The sequence below is a fragment of the Pyrus communis genome, chromosome 3 (assembly GCF_963583255.1).
Source record: "Pyrus communis chromosome 3, drPyrComm1.1, whole genome shotgun sequence".
Taxonomy (NCBI): Eukaryota; Viridiplantae; Streptophyta; class Magnoliopsida; order Rosales; family Rosaceae; genus Pyrus; species Pyrus communis.
The window spans coordinates 16,162,770-16,175,173 of NC_084805.1; the positions used below are offsets into that span (position 1 = coordinate 16,162,770).

Sequence of the window (12,404 nt, forward strand, 5' to 3'; positions counted from 1 at the left end):
ATGCATGAAACAAATATATATATTGACAAAAATATAAACAGATAATATATATATATATATATATATATATATATATATATTTTAAGGAAAATATAAACATAGAAGGGTTCATGCCTCATGGGGAATGTTTTCATGCTTCATGGACGTTTCAAATATCTTCTTTTATTTTAAGCGGACCTGATTAACAGAAAACAATTATAAGCCTTTGAATTTTGTGGATGATAGCCTTCTCCTACGATCCGTCAGTTCCTCAGCTTCTGGCAAGAGCGTGCTGATAACGTGTTGTAGGCCTATTTGATTGAACGATCTTAGAGTTTAGAGAGGAAGAGGGCTGGCGGCAATTAGAGAGAGGAGATAATGATTTAATTGTGATGTGTGTTTGATTCACCTCATTGTGCCTTTATTTATAGTAGTAGGATAGGTAAAAATCTTTCTCCATAGGATTACAACATTTAATAGGTAATCTACTCCTAATAGGAATATAAAATACATTCCCAGATTCCCTAGGATTTACCCAATCACATTCCTACTCTAAATATGACCGCAACACTAATAACTAGTTTTGTTGGAAGTTTTGTGTGAAAACCTCTTTTGTAGTGGGTTATGAAGTGATTCGGAAAGGGATCCTCTCCGGATCCCTTCCACCGAAGCCTCCAAACCCACTAATCCGGGCCGTTGAAATTTGATCCAACGGCAACAAATAGGGGACCCCTTAAAAAGTTATAATAACTCTAACCGTTGGATCAAATTTTATCAGCCCGGATTAGTGGGTTTGGACGCTTTGGTGGAAGGGGTCCGGAGAGGATCCCTTTCCAATTGATTCCAAACTTAAAAGTTCTTTTGTCTTTGGAATGCTGCTGCTAGTTACATTCCTTTGTTGCGTCACGTGCTTGTCATGGCCGCATATCCACCAATCTGGTGGCTACTTAATTCGGAAAGTTTGCCTTTTAGCTTGTCCTTTTATTTTGAGGACCCCTTGATAGTAGGTAGACTATTTTTTTTTTTTTTAACAAGCAATAGTATCTACACTAAAAGATTGGGAGAGTAGGCTAAGCCTCACAATGGGCTAGCAATAATATGGTTCAAATTCTCCTTTGGCAATAATCAAATCTAAGACCTCTCAATTACAAGTGAAGAAGAATACCACTAGATCGTAATACTAAGTGGCAGTAGGTACACTATTATTCATGATAAAACAAAAAACAAAAAACAAAAATGTTATTCTTACCAGATATTTGTATCATCTCTCTGATAGAGATGGGAGCCACGTGCGTTGGCAGACCCTACCTTTATTAGAGAAATGACACAATCAATAGTACAAGTAGATGGTAAGTATAGCACTACTCAAAAAAAAAAAAAAATGTTTGATAGACTTACTAAAGAGATTCTGCCGTCAACTGCTGATGCCCTTCTGTCGTTTATGTACAATGTGCTTTGTTCTTATCAGAGACTTACCCCATGCGATATGCATGTTGCCAAACTCTCTGGCAAGAACAACGCTACAATCTCCAAGGTACATTTTTGCAGGCTATGAGTATGGCTGCTTCTTCTTCTTCTGCTGCTAACAACCATCTTCATGAAAAGTATGACGTGTTTCTTAGTTTCCGAGGCGAAGACACCCGCAATACCTTTACCAGCCATCTTCATGCTGCTTTATGTAGGAAGAAAATCAAAACCTACATCGATGACAATCTTGAGAGAGGAGATGAAATTGCACCTGCGCTTATGGAAGCAATCACGAAATCAAATCTTTCGGTGATCATATTCTCGGAAAACTATGCTTTTTCCACATGGTGTTTGGGTGAGCTTGTGCATATATTGCGATGCAAGGAGGAATATGGACAATGTGTTATTCCCATTTTTTACAGCATCGACCCATCACATGTACGAAATCAGCAGGGCACATATGGGGCTGCATTTTCTCAACTTGAAGAACGTTTCCAGGACAATATTGACAAGGTGCTCAAGTGGAGGGCGGCTTTGACGAAAGCAGCCAATCTAGCTGGGTTCGATAATTTAAACAAAACTTGGTAAGTAACTATGTATATGTTTGTATTTACTCTCTACTTGTGATGATTTGACGACTAATATTGCAAATAAGATTAGTTAAGCCATACTTACTATCTATTGTCTGTCCAAATTGAATCATATGTGACAGGACGGAGGCTGATTTAGTTGATAATGTTGTGGAAGCTATTTTGACCAAATTGAGCGAAACATTGTCAGATGATTTAAAGGGTCTGGTTGGAATTGAAAGCCGCATTAATGATATCAAGTGGTTATTATGCAATCATTCACTAGATGTTTTAACTGTAGGTATTTGGGGGATGGGTGGTATTGGTAAGACCACTCTTGCTGATGCTGTATTTAACCAACTCTCTCGTAAATTTGAAGCTTCATGTTTTCTTGCAAACATGAGGAAGGAATCAGAAAAGCATGAACCAAATCACTTGCGAAATAAACTTCTTCGAAAGATATTAAATGATGACAAACTAAATATCGACACACCATCTATAGGATCAGAACTTGTTAAAAGAAGGCTTCTGAATACAAAGGTCCTCATTGTTCTTGATGATGTGAATGATTCAGGCCAATTAGAACTTCTAGTTGGAGATCAGGTTCAGTTTGGCCCCGGAAGTAGAATCATTATTACAACTAGAGACAGGCGCATACTTAAGGAAAAAGTCGATAAAATTTATGAGGTCAAGGGATTGACACGTGAAGAAGCTCTTCAGCTCTTTCATCTGAAGGCTTTCAAAAATAATTCTCCTGGGACGGATTATGCTGAGTTGTTAGGGATGGTGGTAGATTATGCAGAGGGAATGCCATTAGCTCTTAAAATTTTGGGTTCATCATTCCTTCACTGCAAGAGCAAAGAAGACTGGGAAGCTGAATTGAACAAATTGAAAAAGTTTCCCAGCCAAAAAATTCACAATGTGTTGAGACTAAGTTACGATGGATTAGAAGAAAATGAGAAAGAGATATTTCTTGATATAGCTTGCTTTTATAGAGGATCAAATATAGATTTTGTTAAAAGAATGTCAGATTCTCGTGGTCTCTTTGCTGCTGGAATTGGAGTTCTGGTTGATATGTCTCTCATAAAAATTTCAAGTCGAAACTGCCTAGAGATGCATGATTTGCTACAAGAAATTGTTGGTATTTTACAGTTTACTAACTCAATACCAAAATATGTGGGTGATAAGTTTACAAACTCTATCACACCTCTTTCACTTTGCACTCTCAAATAAAATCGGACAAAGAAAGAAATAGAGAAAGGAGGGAAGCAACAAGCTTTGGCAAAACACTTGGACTTTGATATATGAAAAAGGTTTACAAACTGTTGGAATAAGAAAGCTTACAAGCTTCTTCACAATTGGAAGTGGGATTCGGATGGGATGATTTACAATGCTTGAGAACTTGGGTATTTATAGCAAACCAAATGATTAAACTAAGATTATTTATTACCACACAAAACACATTAATTGCACCTAATAATTTTTATTCAACCATACCTAACATTGCCTAACTTTCCATGCCTAACTTTGACATTGATTTTCAACAATAGCTAGCAGCAACCTGTTTTGATTTGAATTTCCAACACACCTCCTCAAATCAAAACGCCTTCATTCCTAGCATTTCACGCAGTAGCCGGAATGTTTCAATTGGCAATGGCTTTGTGAAGATGTCTGCCACTTGTTCCTTGGTGTGACAGTAGACAAGTTCAATTGTCTTTTGCTTCACATGGTCCCTTAGAAAATGGAACCTGGTATCAATGTGCTTGCTCCTTCCATGTTGAACAGGATTCTTTGCAAGTTTGATTGCAGACACGTTATCTACGTGAATCACAGTCGATTCCACTTGTGGATGACACACTGACTTCAACAGATTTCTTAACCAAATTGCCTCACACACGGTTGAGGCTACAGCAACATACTCGGCTTCACATGATGACAAAGCAACAATTGATTGCTTCTTTGAAGTCCATGAGAAAGCTGTTGATCCTAGAAAAAACACATAGCCAGTTGTGCTTTTCCTTTCATCTTGGTCACCTCCCCAATCACTATCTGAATAACCAAATAATTTTGCATCTTCACCAAAATTATAAAATAGACCATAGTTTAGAGTACCTCTTATGTACCTCAAAATTCTCTTGGCGGCCAGCCAATGAGACTCCCTTGGTGTTTCCATGTATCGACTCACGAGTCCAACACCATAAACTATATCAGGTCTTGTGATTGTAAGGTACCTTAGGCTTCCAACGAGGCTTTTGTACACTGTTGAGTTTACAAACTCACCCTCTCCTCCTTTGGACAGCTTCAATCCAGTTGCAACTGGGGTATTGACAGTGTTGCACTTGTCCATATTGAACTTCTTCAATATGTCTCTCATGTACCTTTGTTGAGAGATGTAGATACCATCACTTTCTTGCTTCACTTCTATGCCAAGAAAGTATGACATTAATCCATTGTCAGTCATCTCGAATTCACTGAACATGGATTGCTTGAACTCATGGAACATTGCCTCATTGTTTCCTGTAAACAATAAATCATCTACATAGAGACAAATAATTAAGAACTCCCCTTTTTCACCATTCTTCATGTAAACTGAATGCTCGTATAGACATTTCTGAAATCCATTTTGGTGAAGGTAGTTGTCGATCCTTGAGTTCCAAGCTCGTGGTGCTTGCTTGAGGCCGTACAAAGCCTTCTTCAAACGATACACCTTATCTTCTTCTCCTTGTACTTGGAAGCCTTCCGGTTGTTCCACGTACACTTCTTCCTCAAGTACTCCATTAAGGAAGGCTGACTTGACATCTAGTTGATAAATTTTCCATTTATGATGTGCGGCAAGAGAGATTAGCAATCTTACTGTGTCAAGTCTCGCAACTGGAGCATAGACTTCATCATAGTCCACTCCATACTTCTGTTTGTAGCCCTTTGCTACAAGCCTTGATTTGTATCGATCCACACTCCCATCTGCAGTGCGTTTGATCTTGTAAACCCACTTGACACCAATAGCCTTCTGATTTGGTGGGAGCTTTGTCAGCTCCCAAGTGTCATTCTTCTCGATGGCATGGATCTCTTCTTCCATGGCTTTCTTCCAACAATCTTCTTCCACAGCTTCATTGAATGAGAAAGGCTCGTTGTCTGCATACAAGCAGAAAAGGTTGGTTTCTTCTTCTTCTTCTTGTCCATAAATCTCTGTGAGACTCCTTAACCTCACTGGAGTTGAGGAGCTGCTTTCCTCACTAGATGTAGGACCACTCCTTGCAATTCTGTGCACTGGAGTTGTTGTGATTGTTTGAGCAGGCTGTTGCTCAATCGGTGGTACAACTTCTGGTTCTTCAAAATCAGTGGAGACGATCTTCTCTTTACTGACTTCTTTGTTGTTCCACGTCCATGTCTCTTCCTCACTGAAGATGACATCTCTACTAACCACTAGTTTGCCAGTTAGTGGGTTGTAGAGCTTGTATGCCTTGGACTCTTCACTATAGCCCACAAACACACACTTCTCACCTCTATCATCAAGTTTCCTCCTCTTGGCTTCTGGAACTTGAGCATATGCAACACACCCAAAAATTCTTAGGTGTGTAACATTCGGCTTGTATCCACTCCAAGCCTCTTGTGGTGTCATCCTCTTGACACTCTTTGTTGGACATCGATTCAACAAATAAATCGAACAAGCTACAGCTTCTGCCCATAACTCTTTTGGAAAATTCTTCTCCTTAAGCATGGACCTTGTCATGTCAAGGATGATTCTATTCTTTCTTTCGGCTATCCCATTTTGCTGTGGGGTATAGGCAGCAGTAAGTTGATGCCTAATTCCTTGCTCCTTGCAGTATGCTTGGAAAGCATTGGAGGTGTACTCTCCACCTCTATCTGATCTCACAGCCACAAGCTTGTGGTTACTTTCTGCCTCTGTGAGTGCCTTGAACTCCTTGAAAATTTTTAGGGCAGCTGACTTCTCCTTGAGAAAATAGACCCAAGTCTTTCTACTGAAATCATCAATGAAGGTAATAAAATACCTATTACCTCTATAAGACATGGGATCCAATGGACCACATATATCTGTGTGCACCAACTGCAGTGGTGCCTTTGCTCTCCATGTATCACCAACAGGGAACGATAGTCGTGCTTGCTTGCCAAGCACACAACCTTCACATACTTGGCGTGTGGCTTCAATCTGGGGTAGACCACGAACCATTCCTCCACTTGACAGCAACTTTAGGCCATTGAAATTAAGATGGCCAAATCGAAGATGCCATTTCCATGACTCATCTTCCATTACACCGATGTTGCAGCTTCCAATCTTTGTGTTCAAATTCAACGGAAACATCCGGTTCTTTGACATTCGAACACGTGCAATAAGCTTTCTCCTTGCATTCCTGAGAGTGAGAAGCATGTTCTCCATATGTATAATGTACCCTTTCTGGAGCAGTTGACCAATGCTCAGAATGTTGCTCTTCATACCTGGTATGTAGTAGGTATCGGAGATGTATTCTTCTCTTCCATCCTTCTGGATGATCTTGATCTTCCCTTTGCCTTCAACTGGCAACTTTGAGGAGTCACCAAGACTTACAGATCCATAGGCCCCTTTTTTGAGTTCGGCAAAAAACTCCTTCTTTCCACACATGTGATTGCTTGCACCAGAGTCCAAATACCAAACATCTTGTTGGCTACTGGAATCATGGTGTGCTAGTAAGACTGTAATTTCTTCATCAGTATTTCCACTTGATTCTGCCATGTTGACATGCTCACCATTTTTATGTGAACATTCATTGGCATAATGTCCATATTGCTTACAGTTGTGACACTGGATATGCGCCTTTCCTCGAGTAGATCTCCACTCCTGAGACTGACCTTGATTTTGTGCATAGCCTCGACCTCTTCCTCGGGCTCGTCCTCGGCTACGGTTGGATGAGCTCCCACGACGTGAGTTCCACTGCCCACGACCTTTATTTGGTTTGTCAATATTCAACTTTGACTCCAAAGCTTGCTCTAGCGTTGTGGGGCTTGCATTCTTCTGAATGCGTTGCTCGTGAACTAGGAGGGATCCTAGTAGCTCTTCTGCGCTCATCACCTCCAAATCCTTGGATTCCTCAATGACAGTCACCACATGCTCAAACTTAGATGTGAGTGACCGGAGTATCTTCTCCACAACTCGTACTTCATCGAGTCTCTCGCCATTTCTCCTCATCTGATTTACTATCACAATGAGCCTTGAGTGATAGTCGGAGATGCTCTCCCCTTCATTCATATGAGCAGTTTCAAAATCTGCTCGAAGTGATTGTAACCTCACTTTCTTGACTCGATCTACTCCTTTGTAGATTGTACTGAGTGTATCCCATACTTGCTTGCTCGTTGTTGCTTCTGCAACCTTCTCGAACGTTGAATCTTCCAAACCCTGGTATAGAAGATACAGCGCCTTTTGGTCCTTCTTTCGTAAGTCCTTGAGAGTGTTCCTTTGATCCGCAGTATATACGGCTTCTTGCTCGGCAGTGGGTACAACATACCCACTACTGACAACTTCCCATAGCTCCTGTGATCCAAACAATGCTTTGAATTGGATGCACCATCTTTCATAATTTTCTTTCTTCAATGTGGGAACTTGGAGTTGCACTAAGTTGGACGCCATAACTGCTGCACCTGCCAGAATGGTATTCTGGCTCTGATACCAATTGTTGGTATTTTACAGTTTACTAACTCAATACCAAAATATGTGGGTGATAAGTTTACAAACTCTATCACACCTCTTTCACTTTGCACTCTCAAATAAAATCGGACAAAGAAAGAAATAGAGAAAGGAGGGAAGCAACAAGCTTTGGCAAAACACTTGGACTTTGATATATGAAAAAGGTTTACAAACTGTTGGAATAAGAAAGCTTACAAGCTTCTTCACAATTGGAAGTGGGATTCGGATGGGATGATTTACAATGCTTGAGAACTTGGGTATTTATAGCAAACCAAATGATTAAACTAAGATTATTTATTACCACACAAAACACATTAATTGCACCTAATAATTTTTATTCAACCATACCTAACATTGCCTAACTTTCCATGCCTAACTTTGACATTGATTTTCAACAATAGCTAGCAGCAACCTGTTTTGATTTGAATTTCCAACAGAAATTGGTCGGTCAATTGTTCGTGAACAATGTATTGAAGAGCCTGGAAAACGCAATAGGTTGTGCATTGCTGAGGATGCGTACCATGTACTGAAAAATAATACAGTAAGATCCAAATGCATTCACATTCTTATTTAATAAATGTAGTTTTGCTAAATTTTGAGTTATTCACATTTATTTATCTTTCTGATTGCCAGGGAACTGCAAAAGTTCAAGGCATATCCTTTAACACGCTTGAAGCTAGAGAACTAGACATGAGTCCTTCAGCCTTCGAAAAGATGTACAATTTAAGAGTATTGCAGATTTATGATACAAAATATATCTATGATGATAAGTACTGCAAATTATACCTTTCTCAAGGTCTTGAGTTTCTTCCCGGTACTCTTAGTTTGCTTCGCTGGGATGGATATCCTTTGAAATCTTTGCCATCTAAGTTTTCTCCAGAAAATCTTGTTGAGCTTCGAATGCCGTACAGCAAGGTTGAGCAACTTTGGACTAAAGAGCAGGTATATATGGTTATTTTAATACTTGAATGAAATACAGTGCAGAAAGTATAATTCCAGCTTGGTTATTGATTCATGTCTTTTTTCTTTAATTTGTTACAGAATCTTGGGAACTTAAAAGTTATTGATCTTAGTTATTCCACTCATCTGACTGAACTTCCAGATCTCTCGAAGAGTCAAAATCTGGAGTCTATGAATCTCTATGGCTGTACAAGTTTGGTTTTAATTCCTTCAGTTTTTCGATATCTTGGCAAGCTTACTTATCTTAACCTTGGATCCTGCTGGAGTCTCAATATTTCGCCAGGCAATATTGAATTCTTAAGTTTAGTTAGCAGTGCAATGGAGGAATTGCCTTTATCATTTGGGTCCAACGAAAGCTCTCCTTGCTTGATCCTTTCCCTTTCGAAAAAGCTTAAGAAATGTGCAAGCAGCAACTGTCAGCTGAAATTCTCCTGCGGTGGTTTTTGTCCAATGATCAGCTCATCTCTTGGAAATTTTTCGAAGATTCCCAATAATATAACTGTGTTAGATATGACTGGAACAACAATAGAAGTTTTTCCCTCATCAATCGAACGCTTTTTTGGTCTCACAAAACTTGAGCTAAAAGATTGCCAGAGGCTGGTAAGTCTCCCAACGAGCATTTGTAAGTTGAAATCCCTTGAGCGACTTGATCTGAGTGGATGCTCTAAATTTGAACACTTCCCAGAAATCTTGGAGGCCATGGGATGTCTGACTTTTCTTGGTTTAGAAGGGACAGCGATTAAAGAGCTGCCCTCTTCAATTGGGTGTCTTATTAGTCTCATTAAAATTGAACTGGAAAATTGCAAAAGGCTTGCAAGTCTCCCAACGAGCATTTGTAAATTGAAATCAATTTACCGCCTTAGTCTCAATGGTTGTTTGGAATTTGAGTACTTCCCAGAAATCTTGGAGCCTATTGAACATCTGAAGTATCTTAGTTTAGAAAGAACAGCTGTTAAAAAACTACCATTGTCGATTGGAAGTTTAGTGGGGCTAGAAACATTATATCTCGGTCACTGCAAGAACCTTGAGTTTGTTCCAAATGGCATCTACAATTTGAACTGTCTGAAATATCTCAGCTTTGATGGCTGTTTGAAACTGCAAAAATTGCCTCCCTTCTCAGTCGGTTTGTGCTCTTTAGTAGAACTAAACCTCAGTTACTGCAGTATATTAGAGATCACTGGTTCCATCTTTTGCTTAGCCTCATTACGGTCTCTATATCTATGCGGAACCATGATTGACAGCATCCCTGCAAGCATCAAACAAGCCCTTCAACTGCGTCACCTGTACCTAATCAATTGCAGTCGCATTCATTCATTACCTGAGCTCCCAATACTTAGTCGTCTTCATGCACATGGCTGCATATCACTGAAGACAATCTCAAGTTCAAAGACTGCACTCTCCCAAGGTTGGGATGAATATGAATATTTTCCAGGGATTTGCGAGGAATTTAAATTTTCTAATTGCCCAAATTTAAGTCAGAATTCATGGAGCAACCTAATGGATGATGCGCTGATTAGAATTATGCGAATGGCAACTGCAACATCTAACTTTATAGAAGAAGAAGATTCTGTACGTATCTCTCTCTCTCTCTCTCTCTCTCTCTCTCTCTCTCTCACAGACACACATTTTTGTTGGTCAATCAATTAACTAGGTTTCTCGTCCATGGTACAGGAATATTCGGAAGAAGATTGTGTGGTACAGAATTATGGGGAGGAAGGATGTTCTGTTATCATTGTATGTCCTGGGAATGAGATTCCAAATTGGTTCAGCTATCAAAATGAAGGATGTTCACTAAATATCAAGCTTCCTCCAAATTGGTTTGGTACTGATTTCTTGGGTTTCGCTCTATCTCTAGTTGTTACTTTCGACAACTACAATATTGAAAAGTTGAGGTTTGGGTTTAAATCCATGTTCAAAACCAATAATGGTGAAAGCCACGAATTCAACTGTAGGGTGTCTGGCTCAGATTGGGATGGAGGCAACTACAATTTTCATTCCGATCACGTGTTTGTGTGGTATAATGCCCTTGAGCTTGTAGAGGGAGCAAAATGCTCCGCTACTCTTTACAATGTCACTGAGGCCTCTGTTCACTTCTACCAACAGGATCATTCTGGTAGACCCGTTAACTATTCCAGTCTGATGGTGAAAAAGTGTGGGATCTGCCTGTTGTATACCCGAGTGGCTGAGAAAATAATAGTAGGAGAAGATACTATAAGCAAGAGGCGTCGTGATGAAACTGAAGCTTGGGGAAGTGATAGCTTTAGCTCTTTTGAGGACCAAAAAGATGAACTACTTCCTCAAATAACTAGAAAGAGAAAAAATGGAGGTGCAGATTGTTAGATACACTGCATATTCAGGTTGCACGATTGCATGGATGTTATGGAATTCGCCAGTCGCCTTTGTTGGATTGATTACCATAGATCAATTACATTCAGTTAACATTATAATACCTGCAGGATTTATTTATTACTTAAATAAATCATTCATTTAATCCACCCAGCATATAGTTCTCTACTCACATGCATATAGTTCATTTTTATTGTTAGTTCTATTGAGTGTAGAATCTTTTGTGCCATCAATCTTGTCTTCTTCTATAGATAAATTATTTATTTTAGTTTATTGTATTGTGATCCTAATCTCTTGTTTTTGAGAGATTGGTTTCAATTAGGCGGTTCAGCTTGCAAACTCAGTTTATATACTGAGGTCATTGTACAGATCTGAATGTTGAATGAGTTGATTGTGATTTGGTTCTTGTCGTGAAAAATCAAAGTACGCGACGAAGAAGCAGATTATAAATTACGAATAATATTTTATTAATTGAACAAGGTGAAGGAAAATATTTGAGAAACTAAGTTTATTAAGCAACATATTATATGCATTTAATAATTAAATGGCAGAAGCATGCTTGTATACACTTTAAAACAAAACTAAAACCATGAAATTCAAACCCTACTAGTGGTGATGAACCAAGACTCAACTCTAAACACAAAGAGAGTTGAGAAACTATTATACCTTTGAAGCAGCTCTTTGCTTAGCAAAGGTTAATCACACATGAGAGGGCCTTCATTCGTTTGTCTCCATGCTTTTTGGTTCCATGAATGTGGAAGGAGGAACTTTACTTCTTGACTCCATGTCATATTGGATTTGGATGGATGAATGGATTCTCCAAAAGCCCCCAAAGTAGAGGGCCTCTAAGTTCTGACACCAAGGAAAGATTGAGGGAAGATGAGTGATGTAGAATGAGGAAGATACTAGTATACCCCTCCTACATGGCCGGCCTCCTAAAGGGAAAGTGAGAACTTGTATTCTTTCATCTTTCTTCAAAGAAACTCTAATGAAGCAAAGGTTATAAAGTTGCTTTTATACCTCCCTTCATTTGTGTGGCAAACTAGTAATAAGTCTAAAACCACTCATTCTCTTAGCAAGCCTAGCCTCCCTTATTTTAGTGGGTTAATTGCCCATTTATTTTATTTGTAACACAACTTAAACTTAATGAGCCTTGTGGACCAAAACCATTTTGGGCCCTGAAACCCAAACTAACTTAAGGCCGTTACAAACCTTTTGTATGATTAATTAACATATTAATTAGTCATTTTCATATACAATTAAGCTATTTAATTGTCCTAACTCATCTTTGTTATTTTCTTCAATTATTACTTTACACGGTATGGGATCCATTAGGTTCCTTTTATCTAAGCAGTGGGCGATTAAAACTCTTTCTAATCAATTGTGAATTAAAACAAACTTTTAAT

At 39.0% G+C, this 12,404-nt stretch overlaps 1 protein-coding gene across 1 annotated transcript; it reads left to right on the forward strand.

Annotated features, from left to right (window-relative positions):
• Positions 1–1,536: 1,536 nt before the first annotated feature.
• LOC137728291 (disease resistance-like protein DSC1) lies at positions 1,537–10,992 on the forward strand. Its single transcript, XM_068467121.1, has 6 exons — positions 1,537–2,030; positions 2,159–3,156; positions 8,130–8,233; positions 8,326–8,634; positions 8,734–10,221; positions 10,354–10,992. Exons 1-6 carry the CDS (start codon positions 1,537–1,539, stop codon positions 10,990–10,992), a joined length of 4,032 nt encoding a protein of 1,343 aa, XP_068323222.1.
• The last annotated feature ends 1,412 nt before the right edge of the window (positions 10,993–12,404 follow it).

What these genes read in the sequence shown, in the direction of transcription:
- LOC137728291 (XM_068467121.1), top strand. Translation starts at nt 1,537, where the DNA reads ATGGCTGCTTCTTCTTCTTCTGCTGCTAACAACCATCTTCATGAAAAG. An exon ending in GATAATTTAAACAAAACTTG is followed by an intron (nt 2,031 to 2,158) that starts GTAAGTAACTAT and finishes CATATGTGACAG; the next exon opens with GACGGAGGCTGATTTAGTTG. An exon ending in ATGTACTGAAAAATAATACA is followed by an intron (nt 8,234 to 8,325) that starts GTAAGATCCAAA and finishes TCTGATTGCCAG; the next exon opens with GGAACTGCAAAAGTTCAAGG.